The sequence below is a fragment of the Triturus cristatus genome, chromosome 8, assembly GCF_964204655.1.
Source record: "Triturus cristatus chromosome 8, aTriCri1.1, whole genome shotgun sequence".
Taxonomy (NCBI): Eukaryota; Metazoa; Chordata; class Amphibia; order Caudata; family Salamandridae; genus Triturus; species Triturus cristatus.
The window spans coordinates 107,249,459-107,274,909 of NC_140591.1; the positions used below are offsets into that span (position 1 = coordinate 107,249,459).

A 25,451-nucleotide genomic window follows, 5' to 3' on the forward strand; every position below is an offset into this window, starting at 1 on the left:
ACGTTCAAGGCACAAAAAGAAGCCATCAGGAGAAGAGGAAACTAAATTGCGGAGGCACTAAAAACCATCAAACACAAAACTGCCAGTCCGAGCCTCATGCCACTGCTTCAGGTTCTCCAAGCAAAACTCATCCCAACCATCACTTACGGGAGAGAGTGTCTGAGGGGAAGGGACGCGGGCAGATTGGACAGTATAGTCTTAAGAACATTAAGAATTATATTTAATCTACCTAAATACGCCTCGCCTGCCCAAATCAGATTGGAACTTGGCCTGCAGGTCCAAGAAATCGCCTGTAAAGGTGCCTACCTCAAGTGCTGGCATAAAATTAAAAGGGCTGAGTCCAGATCGCTGAATGCCAATTTATGGAAGGAAATAAAGTCAATAGTGCAGCTTGTCAGCTTCGATAGAGCGCTTGGGCCTAGGGGAATTTTGGGAGGCCTCAGGGATGCATAAAATCTTCAAACATCTTGTTAACAAGACAGTGAAAAGGGTTTCCATGGTGGAAGACAAGGCATCGCTCAAAGAAATGGCCCATGGATGGTTTGTCATGCAGAGCTACACCAATCCCTTCCCCCAACCTTATTTAGGTGCTTGATTTATGAAGGCAACTAAGGAAAAATATCTTCATTTCCGAATGGGCATTCTTCCGACTCTGCTGCACCTGCCACCTTGGAAACGAACACAGACATCAACTATCTACCGCCCAAAAGAGAATGTCCACCAACTATTGTGCATCTGTGGAAAGCTGCAATCTGAATGTGGACTGCTATTAAAACCCATTTTCAAGATCAAGGGGATAAGAACTTGCAGGCAAGCAATAAAAGTATGTTTTGGAGGTGGAGATGTCCAGTTGATCTGTTGCTTTGTACGATTCATGGAGACAGTGGGGAAAAATTCAGAAAAACCAGTAGTTAACAACTTCCGCACTGCAACCATAAGGTTCTCCACAGTGACGCTGCTTTGGCAACCACTAACTAACAATTCAGGCGACATGTTCCATCCCTCCCAATCCATCCACCGAGCTGCATAACCCTTTTTGCTAAATTCATCTATTGCACAGCTGAAAAACTGCCTTTCTCATCATTTGGCCCCCTTTAAGTCCGTTGCTTTCATAATTAAGCTCTTACTTACCATCTTGAACATCGGAACCTTCTGGATCGGGAACCAAAGCCTAATTGTACTGAAGCCACCAGCAAAACATCACCACGGCTGTCTAGAGAACAATCCTGCATGTTACTGGCCCTCCTTTTTATTAGAGTGATGATTATTGACTTTTCCATTATTGAACTTTGCGACTTTCTATTTATCCCTTTTTTTTTCTTTATTTTAAATGCAAAATTCCTTTGAACAAATCTTTATACAGGGTGCAAATCCAGCATAACTGTTGTGTACAAAAAATATAATTTGCAATTTTCGGTCATAACTTTGTAGAAGTTAAAACATGTATGTTACTTTTATATTTATTTTTCTTTTTTTATTGCAATGGTTTTACGTAATCACGCAAATAAAGTTATCTAGTCTCTGACTAGTCTCTGACTTCAACTGTGTGAATGATAGATGCAGCACAAAATGGAGTACATCACAGTACTGTATAATTTAGATTTGCTTTACGTTGAATTGTTTTGTGAAGTTGAACTAAAGCAGGCCTTGGCTGCAATCTGCTGCTTAGCAAAGAGATCTTACAAAAACACAGTTAAGTCCCCAAAAGTAAATTTGTGCCTGTGGGGCCACACAGGCAATTTATATAGAAAGATGCAGAAAGTGTACCATGGCGGTTACAAGTTCCTGCAAATGCACTGGGGTGGGAAGAAGCAATTACTTTTGGGACCAAACCTTTGACCAAATTGTCAGGTCCAACCGAAAATCAATAGTCTTCCTCAAAAGGCTGAATCCACTGGTCACCTCCGATGGACAAGATACGCCATTGAATGTGTGCTCTATTAACACATTTCTACAGAGCAATACAAATACATGTATGTATAGAAGGCCCTTGGTAAAGTCTAGTGTCAGCAAAAAATATAATTAAAGAGTTTTTATGTGGCAGCCAAATGTAGATGGTGATGACCTAAAGTTGAGGCAGTTCATTTATGCCACTTAAAGGAATATTAAATTAATCTCACTATTGTTCATCAACTCTCTCTTCACACGAAGGAGAGTTGTGCCTGCCAAAGTATCATGGGGATGACATTGTGTAAAAATCTAAACAATGCCACAATTCCTTATCACCTGAAAGTTATATTTTAATATGTTAACACATTTTGCTATTAGTTTGGCTTTGCAAGCCCAGTTACTTGAATCACAGCAATGCACACCAAAAAGTGACTTACACGTTTGGCTTTCCCTGAATGTTGCCAGCTCTGACTGGTACACCATAACTTGAATGAAGCAATGTTTTAATGGACTACCGCTACATAGACTGGAGGGAAATGGCACGATTTGTGCTGTGAGAGACAACATTTCTGCCAGTTTTAAAAAAGGTTTCTCATAGAAAGAACTCGGAGTCTTCTTTGAGGGAGACAAGCTCGCTTGCTTCGCTCGCTGCATTTCAGATCAGGTATTACACCAAGCTATGGGTGGTGCCCATGCAGATAATGGGAGGAGCCAGTGGTGGAAGAAAGGCCATGTCAGTGGTGGACATGGGAGGCACCCTCCTAAAGACAATTTTGGGTTCCTGTAAATACATTTTTTTTAAAAACGAATTAAGCACTGTACATACCGGGTTAATGGTTCCAGAGAGGATTATGCGTGTGCACAGAGGACTCTGGGGGTCGTACTTCTCTTTTTTGCAGTAATGGGTCTGAGCCAAGGACATAGTCAAGGAGGCAGCTGGGTTCGCCTGGAAGAAGTAAGAGCAAAGATATTAGATAGGATTTATACCAAGCCATTTTGCATTTGCAAACTCCATAGGGCGCAAGAACCTGCTTTATGAGTGCAAAACTAGACCTGCAACTCTGAATCTCCACATTATGGCTCTGAATCGCAAGCAGGAAAGACATCTCTTCTTCGCGCTTTGTAATGACGTGTTAATGCTTTCCGCCCTCTGCTGTGGTCACAAGCCATTGCATACCAATACCTCACAGGAAGTGATATCCCTTCACAGAGAAGGAGGTATCCATGAGGGACAGCTTCCATTTTGTTAAGGGCATCAGGGGAGCAGACAGCGGTCGTGGGGATCAGTGCATGCTCTGCCTAAGATCCACTGCGTCATGCGGTTTTACTTGTCAATTGCTGACCCATTTCTCAGTGATTGACAAGGACTGCACTGCGGTATTTTTAGGTCGACCCGAACAGCGCGCAAACACTGCCTGCAAGACCTGCTGTAATCAATAAAACCACTGAATTCCACCTCCTACTGACCATTGATGCACTCGAGCGTCCCTCTTCTTGCTGCCTCCTGTCTTGTTCCCGCTTCCCTATAAGGCTGCAGCGCACCGGGAAAGTAGTGTACATATGCTTGGTTAGTATATGTTCCTTACTGTGCACTCTTTGTTTGCTCTCCCTCACTTCCTATATCAGCACGCACCTGCTTCTCTGACATCGCGCTTCATGTTTTGCGCAGTACGGTTTCAACAAGGGTACTTTATTTTGTTCCAGTTTGTTGAAGCGCCGCGCCTCTCTCAGAGCGCACACCGCCCCTGCAGCAGTAGTCCGTATCACTCTTGGACACCCTGCTTCTCCGACACAGCGCTCCAAGCTTTGGACAGCAGGGTGCTAGTAAATAATGCTTGTTTATTTTAGCAAAACTGTGCTAAAATAAACATACATTGTTAGCACCGAGCTGTCCAAAACACGAAGCGCGGTAAACTCCAACACCACACTTCATGTTTTGGACACAAGGTGCTAACAGTGCTTGTTTTTTTAGTGGACGCGGTGTCAGCTTCATGTTGTTTTAATTTGTTTTCACTTTCCATATTGTGCCAACCCTCACTCTCCCTTACTCCGTCCACTGTGCCTCCGTGGCACACACGGCGCTGCCACTCGTCCAGTTGTAGTTGGTGCTCCTGCAGCTGCCCAACACCAGCCTTAACCACTTTCAGGCTCGCAGCCCGGCCGTGAACGAGGGAGGGGGGCAAGAGCAAGGATCCATGAACCTTCCCAAGGCACGGGTCAGAACCAGATTAAACTAAAATTAAGACACATGGAAGAGTAATTTACACACATGTAAGAGTTTTGTGGTTATATCAGGTGTTGTTTTTATTTATATTAAATACATTAACATTTTTTAAGAAAAATATTTGATTATTTGAGGCTGTTTCATATGGTAAATATGCTCCAACGCACCCACCTCCCCGGTGCACGGACGTTGACCGAAGCGGGCACTGTGTTAATTAAATAAATGTGCAGATGCTTCCTCCATTGTTCCCCATCCCTCCACCATCCATGCATGCCCTTCGTGTGGCTTGTTATTTTTATAATTGTGTCACGCTGTTTTTTAAAAAGTGTCTTGTTAACTTTCAATCCCATAACGCTTCAAACTCCACTAAGGTAACTCGTCCACTGACTCTTGCCTCAACCCCACAGCACTCCCTCCCTGACTCGGAAGCCAGAAGACCTACAGTAATTAACTGGAAGTTCAAACGTTAGGTACACTGTTGGTGATTAAATTATGTTCCCCTCTGGCACATCCGCTTTCCCTTCTGCGTTGTGGCTTTGTCTACACAATCCTCCTAAGTATGCAATCCCCAATTTTCAATTTTGGCTTTGTCCCCATCAGCGGTTCAATAAGCCAGGTTTTGTTGACCCAGTGCACATTTGATATTGTGGCTGAGAAAAGGAAAAACTGCAGTGTTGGCTGGAGCCTCAATGAAAAAGGTCAACCGGAGCAGAGATAGAGTCCAAAGGTGACACCATCTGTTCTGGATTTGGTAAACGTTGTGCTCCTACTCTCTGTGGCTTCCCTTTTAACTTCCTCCTCCATTTGCATAGCCCAGAATTGTTTACATTTTTGATTCTATGATTCATGGTGGTTCAGTTTGTCCATTTCCTATATGCTCCACTTTCTGTTTAATAGTTTTAACTATACCTGGTATACACTCCGATATCATATTTCCTTTTCTTTCTAAGGCAATACTTTCTGTATACAATAAAATCATGGATAAGCACACTAAGCATTGTAAATGGCAATGCCTTTTATTTATGTGTTTTCAAAACCTACAAGCGGTGTTTACGCACTGCTTGCAGGTTTTCAAAACACATAAATAAAAGGCATTGTCATTTACAACACCAATAGCTCAAACTCTTGCAAAAGCATGACCTATTGCATTGCAAATGCTTGTTTGAAAAGCAGGAATGGAGGTATACCAGCAAGCATTCAAAGGGATTTAAAAACAGAATCTTTGCCTCATTAATATTAATGGTCCAGAGATCTTGTCGAGTGTTACTAATATCAATTTTTAAGCAGTGACGGTTTAGTCAGCACAATAAACTCTGCAGTGCAAAAACTACAACTGCAATGCGACTCGAGAATGGTTCATCAAGGTCTTTAGGTCTTAAATACTATGACCTCCACCAACACATCAGATTACTATAGAAACAAGCATTAGACGAGAGAATAGGTCTGACTTAAAAGACTGCTATCTTATGAACACACACAGACCTGCACACTCATAGAATGCAATTCTTACAAATACGCTTGTATGCACGCAACCACCACAATCAAACGTCCTTAACCAAAACGCCAATGGTATGACAAGATTGCTTTTTTTCTGGATTTAAATAAATACTCCCGATAAAGAAAAAGGAAAAAAAGCATTGGAGAAAAAAAACCTCGAGATTACAGATACGTGGAAAAGCATCAGAGTAGAGGCAGTGATTAAGGTAAGTGCTGCATGTGGAAAGTGACTAGCTAAGTTTCCAGAAATGATACAAGTTTTTTTTTTTATGAGGAAGAAGCACCATACATAGAACGACCAGCTGCCAAGTGGAACGATGCTAAATGACCCTAAGCAGATCTATTATTTCCATAGCTGCCAAGGTTTCAGATTGATATGTGTGACATTTTAAAAATGTCAGTGTAATTAAGAGTGACATGTCTACGACAATTTATTGTGAGCAAAACCAACCTAGCTCTACCCAGTACACTAGAGGGGATCAACGGATATTTTACAAGGCTGTTCCTGGAAGGTACTAAACTCCAGGCTGTGTTCCGTAGACAACATCGGGTGCAACCTTTAGAGGCCTGAAAAGAGGGCTGTGCTGCAGAACCTCTTGACCACTCCATGTGCAGAATGTCGAACCAGTGGCAGATGCAATCGCCCGATCCAGTATTGAAAAACTATGTTACTAACTTTAGCCAAGTTTAATAAATGTTTATATTTTCCCTATATTTTACCATAGGGAGCTCTTGGAGATTAGGGTTTTATTCTAAGTCCCATATCGAATATTTTCAATGGGAGGGTGCTGGAGTTCCAGTGGTTAGTCATGTGTTGTGCTGGTCAAACTTCAGCTCTGAACTGGAGACATTTACTACTGTTTTGGGTCCTTTTTTGGCTGCAGTAAATTTACAAGTGTGGTTTGTGAATAGCAAAGGGCTCACTCTTTTGTGGGTGGGTGCACGTCACTCCCTTAACCCAACCTATTCTTTTAGTAAGTATGCCCCATTTTTCAGCCACTAGCCTTGGTCTCCCCCACATTTATTATGAAGGGTCTGATTATGGGTCGCTCATAATATTCCGACCCATGTGTAAACTTCTGTTTACGCATGGGTCAGAATTAGTTTGAAGGTTTTTAACGCATTCGATTATTATTGGATGAGTTAAATAACTCATAAGTCATTCTATTTCAGCAAGTTATACCTGTCAATATTTAATGGGGGGAAGCATACGGTATTTACCTTATCATGCAGATTTTGATGCATTAAAAAACTATTTCTGCAGTTATTCCCCATGAACTCGTAACAGGAATTCCTTTTTGCACCTGAAAACGGATTTTCCCATAGAAAAGATAGTCGAGGTGGCGATAGATAGAGACTTGCACTCATTGGTTTGAAAGTAGAATTTTGTAGTAGATTCGCAGTATCACTGTAGTACTACTAAACGTACCACAAAATCTAGTTTGTGAAAAGGCCCTATGTGTACACGTTGACCAACAGCACTCAACAGTTCACAAGATATCAACATTCCTCGTGTCAGAGCACGCTTGGGCACCAACCAAAACTGGATAGTCTACTATTGCTCTAAAATTCAACCAGTCCATGACAGACTTTTCCTGATGAATGGCAATTCACCCCACTCGTAACCTCCAGGCAGTACTCAACATCCTGAAATCCCATGGCTTCTCTCCATCCTTCTCATGATGCGCATATGTTCTTGAATTCTACAGTGACAGCGATCCATTTCTTAAAATATTATGTAGGGATAAAAACTCAAGTTGCCTTACTTTAAACTAGATTTCTACGGTGGATCAAGCTCTCCCTGCCACCAACAACATCTGGGCCACATTCTAAGCTCCTGTCCGATCTCATAGACAGGGAAAAAGGACTGCTGAAGAGCCTCACCGACTTCAGCCTATTTACACTAAAAGCAGACTCTACACTGTCATTCATCTCATTGCTAACCAGTGGAAACAGAAATATATAGCACTCACAATAAAAGACCCTCATCGGATTTTCCTCCCAGCATATACCCTGGTTTGAGCATGCTACATATTCTAGAATGTTATCCACTTGAAGAAGAATGTGATGCGCACCAGAACTTAAAATGAAACCCACCAAAGCAGACCTGCTGGTGCCAGAGGATCCATCCACAACTTGGTGAAGGCGATATTTAATCGGAAAGTATTTAGGCAAACAGATTCTATTCTGGATGTCACCATGTGCCACAATTGTCTAATTCTTATAGCATGCCATCTTTAATGTTTATGCAGGACAAGAACAAATGTTACTTACCTGTAAACTGTGGCTCTCCAGTATTGGTGTCTTTCATAGATTTACATGCTTGAATATTCCCCGTCGTCGAAGTGGGAGTCCCACGGTATATAAAAAGCTATAAGTATCATGTATATACATATACATACATAACCACATAATAGCAAATACATATCCAAATAAACTTTATATCTATATATATATATATATAATTCAAATAACATATCAAGTGAAAATACCATAGGATAGTATTGACACATAGGAAAGCATTGAGAAAAAGATTCACTTTACTGACATATCCTTGTCGTTTTATAGTCCAAACTCTAGCCAATCAGGCGCAAGCACCCTCTAGAACCTTCTCCTCAGAGGCTCAGGCCCTCAGATTTTCGCAGCACAAGAGTGACAAAAGAGACTAATGAGGAGAAGAGAGCCTCTGAGGGGAGGAGGGTGGGTCGCATGTGAATCTATGAAAGACACCAATACTGGAGAACCACAGTTTACAGGTAAGTAACATTTGTTCTTCTCCAGTATTGGGGTGTCTTTCATAGATTCACATGCTTGAATAGAATAGTGAGCAGTAAGCAGCCACCGGCTGACAAGGCCGTATTAATATTGCATGAAATACAATGACAATGTATTTAATACGCAATTGAGAATACCCAAGGAGGAGGGAAGTAGCAGAGGCTCACCTTATTTAAACAGATTCCGCAGAACTGCTTGTCCCACAGCCGTGTCCGCTTCATTAATAGACTCCAGGCAGTAGTGCTTCGTGAACGTGTGTCTGCTGGACCACGTAGATGCCCGGCAAATCCGATGGATGGGTACACCAGCGAACAGGGCAGTGGAAGATGACATTGCTCTCGTGGAATGAGCCCTTACTCCAGAAGACAGAGGCTTGCCAGCCCTTTGATGGCAAAAGGAGATTGCTGAAGAAACCCAACGGGCAATCGTGGGCTTGGTAACCGACTGTCCTTTACAAGTGCGTCTGTAGGCCACAAACAGCTGATCCGACTTGCGAAAGGATTGTGTTCTGCAGATGTAGAATTTAAGGCACCTCTTTAAGTCCAAAGAGTGTAGACTCTGTTCCGCTGGAGACTGCGGATGCGGGAAAAAGGTTTTCAAGATTACTGGTTCATTGAGATGGAAATCGGATGGTACTTTAGGCATGAAAGCCGGATTAGTGCGTAGAATTACACAGTCCGATCTGAATTGAAGAAACGGAGGTTGTATTATAAAGGCGTGAATGTCACTGACTCTGCGGGAGGAAGTCAGTGCAAGGAGGAGGGCCACTTTCCATGTTAAGAATTTGAAATCCGCCGAATGGATTGGCTCAAAGGGCGCCTTCATGAGCTGAGCCAATACGATGTTAAGACGCCACGTGGGTGGAGGACGCCGAATGGGCGGGAACATTCGGAAGAGACCCTTGAAAAATTGCTGTATTACTCTAGATGAATAGAGAGAGGACGAGCCGTCCTGCCGAAAGCGAGATATTGCCGCTAGAAAGACCTTCAAGGTAGAGTGTGACAGTCCAGACTGCGCTAACTGCAGGAAGAACGGCAGAATGTGTTCTGGGGAGGCGTGCACTGGATGTATGTGGGCCGACGCACACCAAAGACAAAAACGCTTCCACTTTAGCTTATAAGTCTTCACTGTGGAGGGCGCCCTCGCCTTAGCTAACACCTCCCTGCAGGCCGGTGGAATGTTCAAATGAGCAAATTCAAGGTGCTCAGGTTCCAAGCCGACAAGCTGAGTGAACTGGGATTCGGATGGCATATCCGCCCGTTGTTCATTGTTAGAAGGTCCGGCCTCGGGTGAAGAAGGATGGGTTCGCATTGGGAGAGGAGGAGCAACTCCGAGAACCATGCCTGCCGAGGCCACCGTGGAGCTATGAGGAGCATCTGGCACGGTTGTTGCCGCATCTTCCGCAACACTCGAGGAATCAGAGGGATCGGCAGAAAAGCGTACGCAAATATCCTGTACCAATTTATCGAAAGGGCATTTCCGCCCGACCCTTTGTGGGGAAACCAGCTTGCGTAGGACTGGCATTTGCTGTTCTGTGGGGTTGCAAAAAGGTCGATAGTCGGGCGACCCCAAAGGCCGAAGACAAAGTCCAGAGTCAGCTGGTGCAATTCCCACTTGTGGGTCGATGACGTTGACCAACTGAGTGCATCCGCTAGAATATTGGAAATGCCGGGCAGGTGAACTGCCAGGAGCGTAATCCGATGGGCTATGGCCCAACTCCAAATCCTCTGAGCCAGTCGGGAAAGCAGCGGAGATCTTGTCCTGCCCTGCTTGTTCAGGTAGTGCATGCTGGTGGTGTTGTCCGTCTGAATGAGGACTGACTCCCCCTGGAGCTGGAGGCGGAAGGATTTCAACGCCAAGAAAATGGCCATCAGCTCCAATCTGTTGATGTGCCAGGAACGCTGAACCATTGTCCATTTGCCCTTGACGGATAAATCCTGAAGATGTCCGCCCCATCCTTCCATGGATGCATCCGTGGTAAGAACGAGCTCTGGGGCTGTCGTTAGAAAAGATGTTCCCGCTGCGATGTTGGAAGGACGAGTCCACCAATGCAGCGCCTGAGCCATGCGGGCTGTCACCACGAGCTGGTCGTTGAAGGAACCGGAGACCTGACGCCACTGCTTGTCCAATTCCTCCTCAATGGTACGACTCCTCAGTCTGCAATGTGGTATCAAAGCGATGCAGGAGGACGCCATCCCCAGAAAGGACTTTAATATGCGGACTGAAGCTGACTGCTTTGCTGCGATGGAGCTTGCGAGCTGTCGAATTCGTGTTTGCCGCTCTGCAGAGGCAAAGGCCATAGCCCTGCTCGTATCAATGGTAGCGCTGAGAAAGGTCTTGTAGAGAGCTGGCGTGAGCTGAGACTTTTGCAGGTTGATCGACAAGCCCAGAGACTGAAAGAGTGAGACAGCGCTGAGTGTCGAGGGCCGCTTGGTGGGAGGATTGAGATTTGATGAGACAATCGTCCAAATACGGGAATATTTGTATGCCCGTAAGTCTCAAATGGGCCACCACCGGGGCCAGGATCTTTGTGAAGACCCGCAGAGCTGAGCGGAGGCCGAAGGGCAGGACCTTGAATTGGTAATCCCTGTTACCTACACGAAAACGTAAATATTTCCTGTGGCGTGGAATTATTGGCACATGGAAGTAAGCATCCTGAAGGTCGATTGTCGTCATGAAATCGCCCTGAGAGAAGAATTGAAGGATGTCCTTTAGCGTGAGCATGCGGAATGATTGGTCCTTGAGAAATCTGGAGAGACCTTAGATCGAGGATGGGGCGCCACTCCCCAGATTTCTTTAGTATGAGGAAAAAACGGGAATAGAACCCCAACCCCTTTTGTGATTTCGGAACCACTTCGATGGCCCCTTTTTTGAGCATTATCTGGATTTGGTTGAAAAGTTCTTTGAGGTGAGCGGGAGGAGGTCTGGATGGAGAGGTGTGTGGGGGAACTTTTACAAACTCTAGGGCATGGCCTCTTGAAATAATGTCTAAAACCCAGCGGTCCGAAGTGATTGAGGACCAATACGAAAAGAACTGTGAGATTCGCCCTCCAACTGGAGAAAGGGAAAAACTGGGGGGGACTCTTGATGCACACAGTCATTGTTTTTTGGAAGAGTTTCCCCTGTAATTAGATTTTCCTCAATAAGATTTGCCAGACTGCTGCCTGTAAGACTGCTGTGGCTGTGATGAATAACGTTGTTGTCCTTGGTTGTAGGAGCGGTACTGGGAAGAAGACCCACGAAAGGAAGAGGAGGTGCCGCGGCTGCGCGCACCCCGAAAGGGCTGCTTCCGGAACTGGAGAGTGCCGAGGGAACGAGCCGTCTCCGTGTCCTTCTTGATGGCTTGCAAAGCATCCTCCACATGTTGACCGAACAAAGACTCTCCATCATACGGCATGTCCAGAATCTTAGCCTGGACCTCCTGACGGAACGAGGTGGAACGAAGCCAACCCTGTCGTCTTAACACAGCCGCTCCAGCCAATTGACGAAAACCTGTGGAGGCAATGTCGACGGAGCAGTCGATGATTTCGGAGGATGTCCTCTCACCCTCTTGCAGGATCTTTAGAGTGTCTGCTCTAGAGTCTTCCGGGATAAGCTTAACAAAAGCTGCCATGTCCGACCACATTTGTCGATCGTAACAACCGAGGATGGCCAAAGAATTTGCTGCTCGGACTGTTGTTGAAGCCATGGTCGAAAACTTCTTGCCAATGGCATCCAGGCGGCGGCCGTCACGATCCGGAGGTGACGAAAGCGGAGACGATGGATTTTTGGAGCGACGTTGCGCCGCCTGGGTGATCACCGAGTCTGGCTTAGGCTGAGACACTAAGCAAGCTGGAGAAGAGTCCGGGGCCTTGTACCTCTTCTCCAGTCGCGGGAGCACTGCCGGGATGGAGTTAGGCGTTTATTAGCTTAATGCCCTCGTTCCAGATAAAGTCTATAATGGGCACAGCCCGTACCTGTTTCTGTGGCTGGGACTTGAAGTCGTACAGAAAGCAGTCCTCCTCCCTAACCACCACGGGAAGGTGAAAACGTTGAGCCGCCCTTTCCATCAGTTGATGGAATCCTGTTATGTCGACAGGTGGTGAATTCACTGGCGATGTTGGAGGTGATGCGGGTGAATTGATTTGATAGTCATCCCAGTCCGCCATAGAGTCTTCATCATGAAGCTCTCCCTCCTCCGTATCCAGATTATCCCCAACGTCATCTGTTGCAGGGGGAACCAATGCGGGTGCGGATGGTGTCGGCATCGTTGGCAATACAGGAGTAGAGGGAACGGCAGATGGCGTCTCACGTGGAGAACTATGAGAGGACGCCGGAAAGCGATGATTGTAGTCTTCCAACATAAATTGAAGGTTGGAGATGAGCGACAAGGGGAGCTGCGCCATAGGAACTTGTGCAGGGGGATGTTGCTCCTGCTCCTGACAGTAATAGTCCTGCGAATAGTCATCCTCCTCAAAATCTTGGAATTTTATATGAAGCTCAGAAGGACTACGAGCATCTCGAAAAGAGGAGTGAACATAGTCATCAGAATCCGAAACTTCCTCATCAACCGAGGAGAATAGCTGATGAGGTGGCCGAGTGACCGGTGGCAACATGACAGAGTCCAGCACAGCATGGTGACGCTGCAGCAAGGAGTTGTCCACCGACCCTGGCGCTGGTGTAGACATTGGCACCAAAGGCATAGATGCAAAATTTGACACCTTCGTCGTCGAGGCGATCGTCGACGAAGTCGCCCTCGACGAGGCTGCCGTCGACAAGGCTGCCGTCGACGAGGCTCGCGCCGACGAGACTGTCGTCGCCGACGCCGTCGTCGAGGATGCTGTGAGCGTCGGCGGTGATGACTTCTTCTTCTTAATTATCGTCGACGAAGCTGTAGACGTCGACAGAAGCGCCAGCTTCCTTGTCGTCGACGAAGAAGATAGTGGAATCGTCGACTAAATAGTCTTTAAGGAAACGCACACCACTGTTGACGGTGAAAACGTCGACGAAGTCGTCGTCGACGACGCAGGAAATCTGCTCGTCACCGTCGTCGACGTGGTTGATGAAGTGGCAGATCTCGTCGACGGAGGGGCCGTCGACGGCCCCGTAGACGGTTTTGCGCGTTTTTGACTAGAAACATGCGCTGACGGAGTCAGAGACGCCTGAGAGCTAGGTCTCGGGGGCGCTGGCATAGTAACAGAGACTTGGCCTGCAGACACTTCCTCAAGATGAAGTCTCTTCTTTTTCAAAAAGGGAGACGGCAAGTCCTGAACACTACTACGCTTGGAGGAGACTCCTGTTCGAACAGAGGCCACACTTTCCACCTCAGAAAGGGGGTTATCCGTATCCTTCAGTTTTTGAAGCCACAATAATAGGCGACCCTCCCTGTCCGTCAAAGACTTTTGAGAGAAAGTTCTACAAATTTTACAGTTGGCCACCTTATGGTCAGGGTAAAGACAATAGATACATTTTTCATGAGGGTCCTCAGAAAAAAGTCTTAACTTCCCACAAGATGAACAGGGACGGAAAAGAGACTTCTTACTTGAAGACATGATGAGAAAAACTCAAACCAGACCAAAGACTGAGCAGAGCTCAGGGAGACTCCCTTCACACGACGTGCGGTAGAAAATCTGAGGGCCTGAGCCTCTGAGGAGAAGGTTCTAGAGGGTGCTTGCGCCTGATTGGCTAGAGTTTGGACTATAAAACGACAAGGATATGTCAGTAAAGTGATTCTTTTTCTCAATGCTTTCCTATGTGTCAATACTATCCTATGGTATTTTCACTTGATATGTTATTTGAATTATTATCTACTTTTATAGTTAGGACCGAGTTCCCATAGGAAATCTGAAAATTCTATTTTGAATAACTTTGGCGCCGGTTGACTTATCTTCGTGAAATTTTCAAAACTAATGGGGCGCTCCGCTCAGCTCCTACCCTGAAAGTCTCGGGGTGATTCGTCAAGCAGGGGCTGAGAAAAAAGGGGGGTCCCAAAACACGTTTTCCCCATGCATTTTCCCATAGGACCTTTAGTCGAAGGTACAGCCCGAACGGCTGAACAGAATTACTTGAAATTTGGCAAAGAGGTAGTCCTCAGGTCAGGCATGTGCCTTTTGCATATATGGTGTCAATCTGTTCAGTAGTTCCTGAGAAAATCACATATATATCTGGGCGGAGCCTAACCACACATCTCACCGTGAGATCTGATTGGCTGTCAGCACTTCATCCAAGAAGTTTTGGCAGCCATCTTGGGACCAATATACATGATAGCACCTCATTAAAAAGCATTGCAGTTAATAGAAGGTTTTAAGACTTTAGTTACATTATAAATCATTTGTTGATGGTACCATCCTCATTTTAGGAATTGTGGTGTGTTCTATGGTGATTTTACCATGTGAAAAAGCCTTCTGCTGTGATATCATGAATCATGTTTGAGAGAAAACTATTTTCTCATGCTTTTCCCACAGAGGTTTGGAAGGTGATCTATAAGCTAAACTGAGAGCATATTTTCTGTAAATTCACATTATCTTTCTCAGTCATGTGAGAATGAAGTCTGACATTCTCAGTAAAACATGTACATCCAACAAGGGCAGAGACTGTTCAGTTGATTCCTTTGTGTTCTACTGCAGCTTCCCAGAGTATTCTAAAGAACAACTAGAGCGCTAACAGTCCTACTTATGACAAATGTATGGCACACCTGAAGCCATCTTGGTTGGAATAAAGTGGTAACTCTTAAAACATTTAATTTAAAAAGGAACAAAACGAGGGGGTTTATTTTGCCATAGAAATTATGATTAGTGCTGCAGAAAGAAAAATTAGGGCACATTTTGAGTGACTTCTCAAATCCTCTTCTATTTAAAAAAAAAAATTCTGACATGCAGACTGAAACATGCACTTTTAATACCAGCAGCAGACTTCCCTGGTGAGCAGTAGCTTTACTACAGTGATCTAATAAGCAACTAGAGTGCTAACATTCAGAATTTATGGAAAATGTGTGACACATCTGAATGCCTTCTTGATGAAACCAAAGTAAAAAACTAAGTATTTCCTACTGAGGAGACTGCAGGAAATTAGGAAACTTCATAACTAATAAATCTCCCAAGATGGCCACCAGAGACAAGAGAGCCCAAATGTAGCCCAAATATCACCCAGATGTAGCCCAAGTATAGCCCAATGACAGAATGTCGCAGAGTGTTCTAGCGAACAACTAGCGCGCTAACAGTCTTACTTATGACAAAAGAATGGCACACCTGAAGCCATCTTGATTGGAATAAAGTGGTAACACTTAAAACATTTAATTTACAAAGGAACAAAATGAGGGGCTTCATTTTCCCATAGAAATTATGATTGGTGCTGCAGAAAGAAAAATTAGGACACATTTTGACTTCTCAAATCCTCTTCTATTTCATAAAAAAATTCTGACATGCAGACTGAAACATGCACTTTGAATACCAGCAGCAGACTTCCCTGGTGAGCAGTAGTTTTACTACAGTGATCTAATGAGCAACTAGAGTGCTAACATTGAGAATTTATGGCAAATGTGTGACATCTGAATGCCTTCTTGATGGAACCAAAATAAAAAACTGAAAGTATTCCCACTGAGGAGACTGCAGTAAATAAGGAAATTAGGAAACTTCATAACAAATAAATCTCCAAGATGGCCACCAGAGACAAAAGAGCCCAAATGTAGCCCAAATATCACCCAGATGTAGCCCAAGTATAGCCCAATGACAGAATGCCCCAGAGTGTTCTTAAGAACAACTAGAGCGCTTACTGTCTTACTTATGACAAAAGTATGGCACACCTGAAGCCATCTTGATTGGAATTAACTGGTAACACTTAAAACATTTAATTTAAAAAGGATCACAGTGAGGGGGTTTATTTTGCCATAGAAGTTATGATTAGTGCTGAAGAAAGAAAAATTAGGGCACATTTTGAGTGACTTCTCAAATCCTATTCTATTTCATAAAAAAGATTCTGATATGCAGACTGAAACATGCACTTTTAATACCAGCAGCAGACTTCCGCGGTGAGCGGTAGCTTTACTACAGTGATCTAATGAGCAACTAGAGTGTTAACATTCAGAATTTATGGCAAATGTGTGACATATCTGAATACCTTCTTGATGGAATCAAAGTAAAAAACTGAAAGCATTTCCTACTGAGGAGACTGCAGTAAATGAGGAAATTAGGAAACTTCACAACAAATAAATCTCCCAAGATGGCCACAAGAGACAAAAGAGCCCAAATGCAGCACACATATCACCCAGATGTAGCCCACATGTAGCCCAATAACAGAAGGGTGCAAAACACTTATTTTTTGTGTATTTGCAGTTTTATATAGTGCAGACTTGTCAGGTATTGGAGTGCTTTACATGAGCATTGGTTACATCACACAAGATCAAATTCATTTTGGTTGTAGACATGGGGAGATTAAATGATTTGACCAGAATCACAGAATGTTGAGCTGACGGAGAAACTCCAACCTGGTTCCCCAGTTGCAAAGTCTGCAGCTCTGGAAGTAACACCACATCCTCTCCCCTAGGTGCAACATTTAATCAAGTAGTCAACTGGATAAAAAAACATAAAGATTACAAATAATTTAAAAGTTCTTTGTCGCTATTTGAAAACTCAGAAAATATGTCCTCATAGTTTTTTAGAGCACTAACCATAGTTTTGATGCAAATAAGACCCTCTCATATATGTAATTTCTAAAGGAAATACTCTAGGTATTACAGTTTTGATTACATCAAGATGACGTCAGGCGTTCCACACTTTTGTAATAAATATAGAATGTAAGCAATCTAGTTGTTCATTGGGATACTGTTGAGAGGCAGAGACCAGGGGCACGAACTCTGAAAATTGAAGGCAGGTAGGAGAGTGCAGATGCAACAATTTGACCACACTGGGCAGGCAGGAAGGGCAGTGGCAGCACAACAGACTATGGAGGGCAGTGGCAACAAACCAACAATACAGGACTGGCAAGAGAGGCTGTGGCAATATAATAGACCATTGTGGGCAGAAGGAAGAGGCAGTGGTAGTACAACCATACATGCCAACAGACCCATTTCAGCCAGGAAACGTCCAATGTTTTTAATCTCAAATGGTCTTTATTTGATCTGTCTCCTGTCTACAATCTCCTCTTTTTCAATGTAACTCAAAGGCGAAAATCAATACCCCAGTTTGTTTTCAAAATCTCCCTCTTACCAAGTTCAAAATGTTCGCAAGTATGGTACATTGGATCATGGTAGGCAGGAGGATTTGGGATAGGGACATGGACTCGGATAACAGAGGACAGGAGGGACATGGAGAGGTGCACCAAACTGACCCTACAGGGCAGGCATCAGGGTTTGCAGCAGCACAATACACCACACAGCGCATGCGGGACGGACGTGCAGCACAACAATCCATAGAAAGCAATAGGGAGGGGACAGGACCATGCACATGGACAACAGAGAACAGAGGGGAAAGAGGCAATGGTAGCTAGCTGACTGACAGACAGGAGAGAAAGCTGCAGCATAACAGACCATAAAGGGCAGGGGGGACAGATCAGGGGCATTACAATGGAACAGACAAGCCAGGAGGGAGGGAATAGGGGTCTGCACATGGAAACAGAGGGCTGGGGGCAAGGAGGCAGGGCAGGAGCAGCAAGATGACCATGGAGGCAGGCAGGTTGGGCACTAGAAACAAAACACACCATGGAGAGCAACAATGAGACTATGATGGCATACACACAGACCATGGAGGGAAGGTGGGAGGGGGTCAGGGGCAGCTATCGGACTACACAGGGAAGGTGGGAGGGGCCATAGCAGCACAGAAGACCATGCATGGCAAGCGGGAGGGTTAATGGCGGCACAATGGCTATGATGGGCAAGAAGGAGGGTGCAGGGGCATGCATAAAGGACCATGGAGGATAGAAGGGAGGGTCAGGACCTGGGCACAGACAAGAGAGTTCAGGGGAAGGGGCCTCACAACAGACCGCACGGGGCAGGCAGGAGGAGCAGTTGCAGCACAACAGACCAGGGAGGGCAGAAGGGTGTGGCAGTAAAATGAACCATGGAGGACAGGAGGAAGGGGATAGGGGCATGGCATGTGGAAAGGCAGGGTGGAGGTGGCAGGGACAGGTTACAGTCATCTGACTATGCTAGGCAGGTGGGAGGGGAGTGCAGCTCAACAGAACACGCAGAGTAGATAGGAGTGGCAGGTCCATGGAACATGGTGGGCAAAAAGGATGGAGCAGGGGCATGCACAAAGAGGGCAGGGGGAAGGAGAATAGGGGCAGCAAGCTAAGCACAGAGGCTAAGCAGGAGGTCAATGATGGGCCATAGAATTGGGCAATGGAGGGAAGGAGGAGTGGACTGGTACATCATGCTAAATGGAGGGCAGTGGCAGCACATCAGACCGTGCATGGCAGGAGGGAGGAGGCTAGTCCGTGGATTCAGACAACAGAGGATAGGGAGGAGGTGGATGGGACAGCAAGCTAACTGTTCAGAGAAGGTGGGTATTAGGAACTTTATTGTTTTTAAAATGTGTGTCTGTGCGAACTACTTAAAATATGAACAAGTATGCAGCATAATCTCACTTTTATTCAGGAAGAAGAGGACGTTTGTGACTGTGACTCCGGGCTCACTTGGCAGAAACACCCCCTGACCCTCCACCCCCATCGCAAAATGTAATGCCCGTGAAAAGGGTAGGTGGACGCAGTGTTATATAGAACATAGTCCTGGGAGCACGATTGAAAATGAAAACTAGATATAGTATATGGTATAAACTATGCACCAAAAAGTGTGATATAAGATGAACTGGGGCGTGAAATATAATATGCAATACATTGTGCGCAATGACAGATTCATTGGAGAGCGCGAGATAGCACAGGCACTAGCGTGTGCTATGCGATATGCGCCTTGGAGTGTAATATGCACAGGGCAGTGTTGTGTAACCCAACTAGTCTCTAAAGTTGTAATATAAAATATGTGCTGGGAAGTGTAACGTTGCATATGCACTGTGACAAAGATATGGATCCCAGATTGTAATATGTATGGCATAGCACTGTGCGTTATAACATATGCATCGAGGAAGGCACGTTAGATGGGGCAATATAACCCGTGTGAAGGCAAGTGTGGCATGACATATTCACGGGGTGGTGTTACAGTGCACATGGGCTAGAGAGTGTCATAGCATACGCACTAGCTGGTGAAATACAACACAGAGGTGTGAGGCACTCGGCGGGCACTGGTGGGTGTAACACAGCATTGGGCTCAGCCAGGAGCACGCTGTGACTCTCAAGTGAGGTTCGTCTCCTTTCCAGAGAGTAAAATAAAAAGTATTACACATCCGGCGGTGGATGTGTGTTTTATTAACCGTGAGGGGGGTTTCTTGCATAGTTTGGTCGATTTTTTGTCGAATCCCCTTTGAATGGCTTGGTGTGCGTGTATATTAAATGTGCCCGTCAATAGCTACCCATGTTTGTATAAATAAACGCCAAGGGTGTCTACTTGGAGAGTACCCACCGGCGGGGGCACCGGGATTAGGCACGGTAGGGCGTCAGACACGTCAGAGCTTCACTAACGGTGTAAATACATTCCATGTGGATTCATTCTATGCATAGTCGCCTTTTAATGAATATCACGCAAATCGTCATGGTGATGGGTACATACAGTTTGTCCAGCATGTCCTAGGTTTTCCTATAAATATATATTTTTTTAAAAATAATAAAAAACAAAGGCCGGCCCCGGGGGATGGGGTCCTCGGGGCCATAAGTGGCCTGAGGAGGGGGGCAACGCAGCCGCCTCTAAAGAATAAAAAAAAAAAAAAAAAAAAAGGCCCTGACCCGGGGGTTGGGGTCCCCAGGGCCGATTAAGGCCTTGGGAGAGCCAAATTTATTTTTTTCAACAAAAAAAGTTAGGGTGCAGGCCCTGGGGGATGGGGTCTCCAGGGCCAGTAAATTAGAAAAAGACGAGGGGCCAGACAGCCCTCCTTCTTAAAAAAATAAAATAAATAAAAGACCGGCATCGTGCCGGAGGTCACGGCCCCTCCTTGCAGCACACTGCAAACGCGCCCCCTGGCCAGTTGTAAGTTGGGGAATTAATTCCCCTTCAATACTGAGGGTCACTGAGGGCCAACTAGCCCAACAGGTATCTCCAGTATGCGCCAGGGAGCTGCGTTGCAGACAGGTGTTCTGAGGCCATGCCCCTTTTATCACCTCTATGCAACGCAGCTCTGTGGCGCTTACTGGAGGTACCTAGTGGGCTAGTTTGACCCTAGGGACCCTTAGGATTCAAGGGGACTTAATCTTTCAACTTAGAACGGCCACAGGGCGCATTTACACAGTGGTGAAGGGAGGGGACGGGGCCTGAGGTGATGTGTGCAAACACGCCCTGTGGTGCATTTTAAGTTGGGCAAATAATTCCCTTTCAATCCTGAGGGACCCTGGGGGCCAACTAGCCCACCAGGTGCTTCCAGTAAGCGCTACTGCTCTGGGTTGCAGAGAGGTGGTGCAGGCTGTGCCCCTTTTTACACCTCTCTGCAATGGCGCTTACTGGACGTACCTAGTGGGCTATTTTGCCCCTAGGGATCCTCAGGATTCAAGGGGACTTAATCTCCCAACTTAAAAAACGGCCACAGGGCGTGTTTACACAGTGGTGAAGGGAGGGGACGGGGCCTGAGTTAACGTGTGCAAACAAGCCCTGTGGTGCGTTTTAAGTTGGGGAAATGATTCCCCTTCAATCCGGAGGGACCTTGGGGGCCAACTAGCCCACCAGGTGCTTCCAGTAAGCGCCACTGCGCTGCGTTGCAGAGAGGTGGTCTAGGCCGTGCCCCTTTTTACATCTCTCTGCAACGCAGCTCTGTGGCGCTTACTGGAGGTACCTAGTGGTCTAGTTGGACCCTAGGGACCCTCAGGATTCAAGGGGACTTAATCTCCCAACTTAAAACGGCCACAGGGCGTGTTTACACAGTGGGGAAGTGAGGGGATGGGGCCTGAGGTGACGTGTGCAAACACGCCCTGTGGTGCGTTTAAGAGGTAGTTTTAATCCCCTGCCCTATTATATACTAGGGGCTTACAGAGAGAGTCATGCTGATCACAGGGGGACCCCAACGCATAGTGTTCCCTAGTGTATGTAGGTGGCCTCACTGTATGCTGCGTGTCTTTTCACATAGCACTGGCTCTAGGACTGGTTAGTCAGACTCAGTTACCACCAGTATCCGTCTGAAAAAGTTGAGGGTAAAGAATGATTTTGCAACAAGGCTTCTTTCTGCTCTTCTGTTTGTTCTTTCTGCACGTTATCCTTCTTCCTGCACTTTTCTTCGTCTTTGAGGACTTCTGTTGCTTCTTTCTGCATTTCTTTTTTTTCTTTCTGTGCGTTTTTTCTTCTTTCTTCACATGTCCTATCTCTGTAGGCATAGTTAGAAATTAGTATTTAAAAAACCTTCGAAATTCACTGAAAAAACCATAGGTTTCAGGCACGTTATAGTTAGGAATTAGCATTTAAAAAACCTTCGAAATTCACTGAAAAAACCATAGGTTTCAGGGGCGTTATAGTTAGCTGGACTTTTCACTCGTACAAAACCATTGAAATTCCCCCGTTCTAGTTAGTTCAGCTAACTATAACTCGCGCGCCCACAATGCACTGCTGATGACGTCACATATTACATCACTCATGACATGTGACATCACTCATGACGTCATCAGTGATGTCATTTGAGATGTCATCAGTGATATCATCCTTGCTGATAGTGGCAGACCTCCTCTCCCCCTAATATAACCTTTGATACACACATTCAAAAATAGAAACTAAAATTTTCAAAACAATGGACATACCAATATCAGTTACAACAACCTATTCAGTAATTCTAAGATCCACATACACATCCACTCATTCACCAACAGTCCTATACAGTCACTCATACATGTACTCACTCATCATATGTACTCATACACCTATGCATCCTGTTACACAACGCCACTCATCCATAGTTACTCACACACATAGTCACTCATGCTAATAAAGAATCAAACATCCATTTACTTGCATATACAGTTATACACACACCACCACACTTACTTCTACAGAAACTTACACATACTTAGTCTTTTAAACAAATACTTATAGAAACACATACTTATTTATACAGGAACTCTTTCAATCTCTCACTCTCACATATACTCACTATATACACCAATAGTCACATATACTAGTTTAAAAACATATGTAGTTACTCATAAAGACACTATTGAGACAGTCATTCACTCACTAACACACCCATGCACACACTCATCCACCCATACAGTCCTGCACACATGCTGTCTTCAACACAAACAGTGAGTCACTCATTCATGCACCTATGCACTACGTAATACCCCCCACCGAACCATACAGACACTCAGACACTCATACTGATACTCAAAAAAACAACTAATAACCTATATAGACACTCATGTAGCTACTCACCAACCCATGCAGCCACTTATACACAAAGTGAGAGACTGATACAGATATTTACATATTTAAACATCACTCACTAAGCAATGTATTCACTAAGATACACTTAATCAGTCAGTTATACAATCAATTTTTCAAAAACAAATCATCCATTTAGACACTTATATACCCATTTATTCTTCCACCGACCTTGAGATATACATATATAAAACATATGTAATTTTCAGAAAAACTCACATTCACTGGATGATGTCATCAGTGATGTCATTTGAGATGTCATTTGAGATGTCATGAGTGATGTCATGAGTGACGTCATGAGTGACGTCATGAGTGACGTCATCAGCAGTGCATTGTGGGCGCGCGAGTTATAGTTAGCTGAACTAACTATAACAGGGGAATTTCATTGGTTTTGTACGAGTGAAAAGTCCAGCTAACTATAACGCCCCTGAAACCTATGGTTTTTTCAGTGAATTTTTAAGGTTTTTTAAATGCTAATTCCTAACTATAACGTGCCTGAAACCTATGGTTTTTTTAGTGAATATATATATTGATATAAAGTTTATTTGGGTATGTATATGCTATTATGTGGTTATGTATGTATATGTATATACATGATACTTATTGCTTTTTATATACCGTGGGACTCCCAATTCGACGACGGGGAATATTCAACCATGTGAATCTATGAAAGACACCCTATTACTGGAAAACTCAAATTTCTGTAGCAGCCACTCAACTGCTATGATTTAGCCAAATAAGTGTCCTGGTGCTAAAGAATATTCGATAAAATAACCCAGTTGGTTCAGAATAAAATACACAGATGCAGTAATACGTACTAATTACAGTGGGAAAAGGTATTATTTCAGTTGTTTGTTAAAACTCAACAAATTAGCATCAGAATGAAGAGAGACCAAAAGCTTGATCCAAAATTCAACTGTCAAATATGCAAAGGGGCGACCTCCCTGCCTACTTCTACGGATTCTAAAGACTACAAGGTAAAAGGCTGAGACTGAGTGAAGCATCTTGTGGGGGGATAGATGTGACGAGATCACACTGGCATTAAAACTACACTGGCTGCCTGTTGCAGCACAAGCATGTTGATTCTAAGGTCGACTGCATAGTCAACCAACCATACTATCAATGGCTGCCGTGTCTGATGAGCACTCGTCCTTCTGCCCTGTCAAGACCAATTGCATCTGAAACAGAGCCTCAGCTGTTTACACTCAGTGGAAGAGATGATTGCTATGTTTGGCATAATCCTCTATTCTATTATGAGACTGGTGGCCTAGGCTTGAAAACTTTCACCAAAGAGACATTTCACTCACGAACCTAGCAGCTTCCCATTGGGCTGATTTTATTTTTAACTCTGTCTATACGGGATCTCTTCTGTACTTATCCAAAAAGTCCCCCCTCAGACAGCTTCTCTGCCAAGTGGCTTTTGAGTCAGTGCAATAGTCTGCATAACGTGTTGGCCTCGAAATCTACATTAACATAGGTTTTATTGACCATGTCCTTATCAGTAAGTCCTGTACCACAAAGAATATATCCAACTCTACATTCCACCTTCGTTCTTAGCAAATGCTACAGTCAACACGCCTTTTTTGAGGGCCACGTGGCAAGCGGGAGTTACTGGGCTCCCCGCAGCCTCTTAAAGTCAGCGAGCTAAGTCGTCCTGGGTAGAATCCTAGAGTCCCTCTGTCCAGTCCAGTGATGTAGGTTATTTCCCATTCTATTCTGGAGGAGACTCCCAGATGCATCCCATGCTAGCAGCGTTTTGGTGCGAAGTTTGTATAAGAACGCAGCAGGCGCGCTGGTCTGAAACAGTCTTACCTCACCCGTTGGCTGTCGGCAATCACAGGAGAACAAGGGCACTCTTTTGCAAGTGCTAATCTCCCAAGACAATTTGAGGTCTTTATCGGATGATGCGTTGGCCTCCTCAGTCCTCTGAAGGACAGTGTTAGTTTCGGACACACTCACCCAGCTCCTATGGCAATTAATAATTGTTCCTCCTGGCATTTTGAGCTCAACAACCCAAGGTAACAGCCCTGACTCATATGTCTTCTTGATGACACATGGATCACCGGCCACAGCACTCAGACAGGCAACGTCTACAGTTCACAGTGGCTCCATCCCCTCCTGGTCACTTGGAGGTCACCAGGTTTGGCACTATTGGGCGGGCGGCAGTGCTGATTGTACTGGGCATCTCACAATTTGCTCACCGGCATCTACTCGCCAGGATTCCCGCTAGGCTTCTCTCCCGCCATGTGTTCTCCTCCTCACAGGGTCCACAGGTATTGACAGGCACGTAAAAGGCTGGTGCTTCAGGCTCAGGGCCAGCGGTCTTGACTTCCTGGGTCATGCCCCTCACACAGCAAGGAGACTAGCAGACCTTGGTCCCTGGTCCTACATCCAGCAACTATAAGTCGTAGCAATCTTCTTTCTCCTGATGAACGCTGCTCTTGAGCAACTTGTGGGTCTTATAGTCCCACCTTTATAATCCAACTCAGACACAAATGTGATTTTGTGTCAGAACCTTAAAAATTCAGACAGAGGGTGTCAGCTCTTTTGAAGTGCTCTCACCTTTGCATTGCGCTTTGCCAAAGGGACAGTCTCCCACTGCAGGAGAGGCTCTAATTCTTACTGACCGAC

General features: G+C 45.1%; 1 protein-coding gene across 1 annotated transcript in view; it reads right to left on the reverse strand.

Moving 5' to 3' along the window:
- The window catches only part of CREG1 (cellular repressor of E1A stimulated genes 1), a 123,727-nt gene that overhangs the window by 66,242 nt on the left and 32,034 nt on the right, over positions 1-25,451 (reverse strand). The window contains exon 2 of the mRNA XM_085621126.1: positions 2,717-2,836. Within this exon, the coding sequence (XP_085477252.1) occupies positions 2,717-2,836 (120 nt within the window). The remainder of the gene's footprint in view (positions 1-2,716; positions 2,837-25,451) is intronic.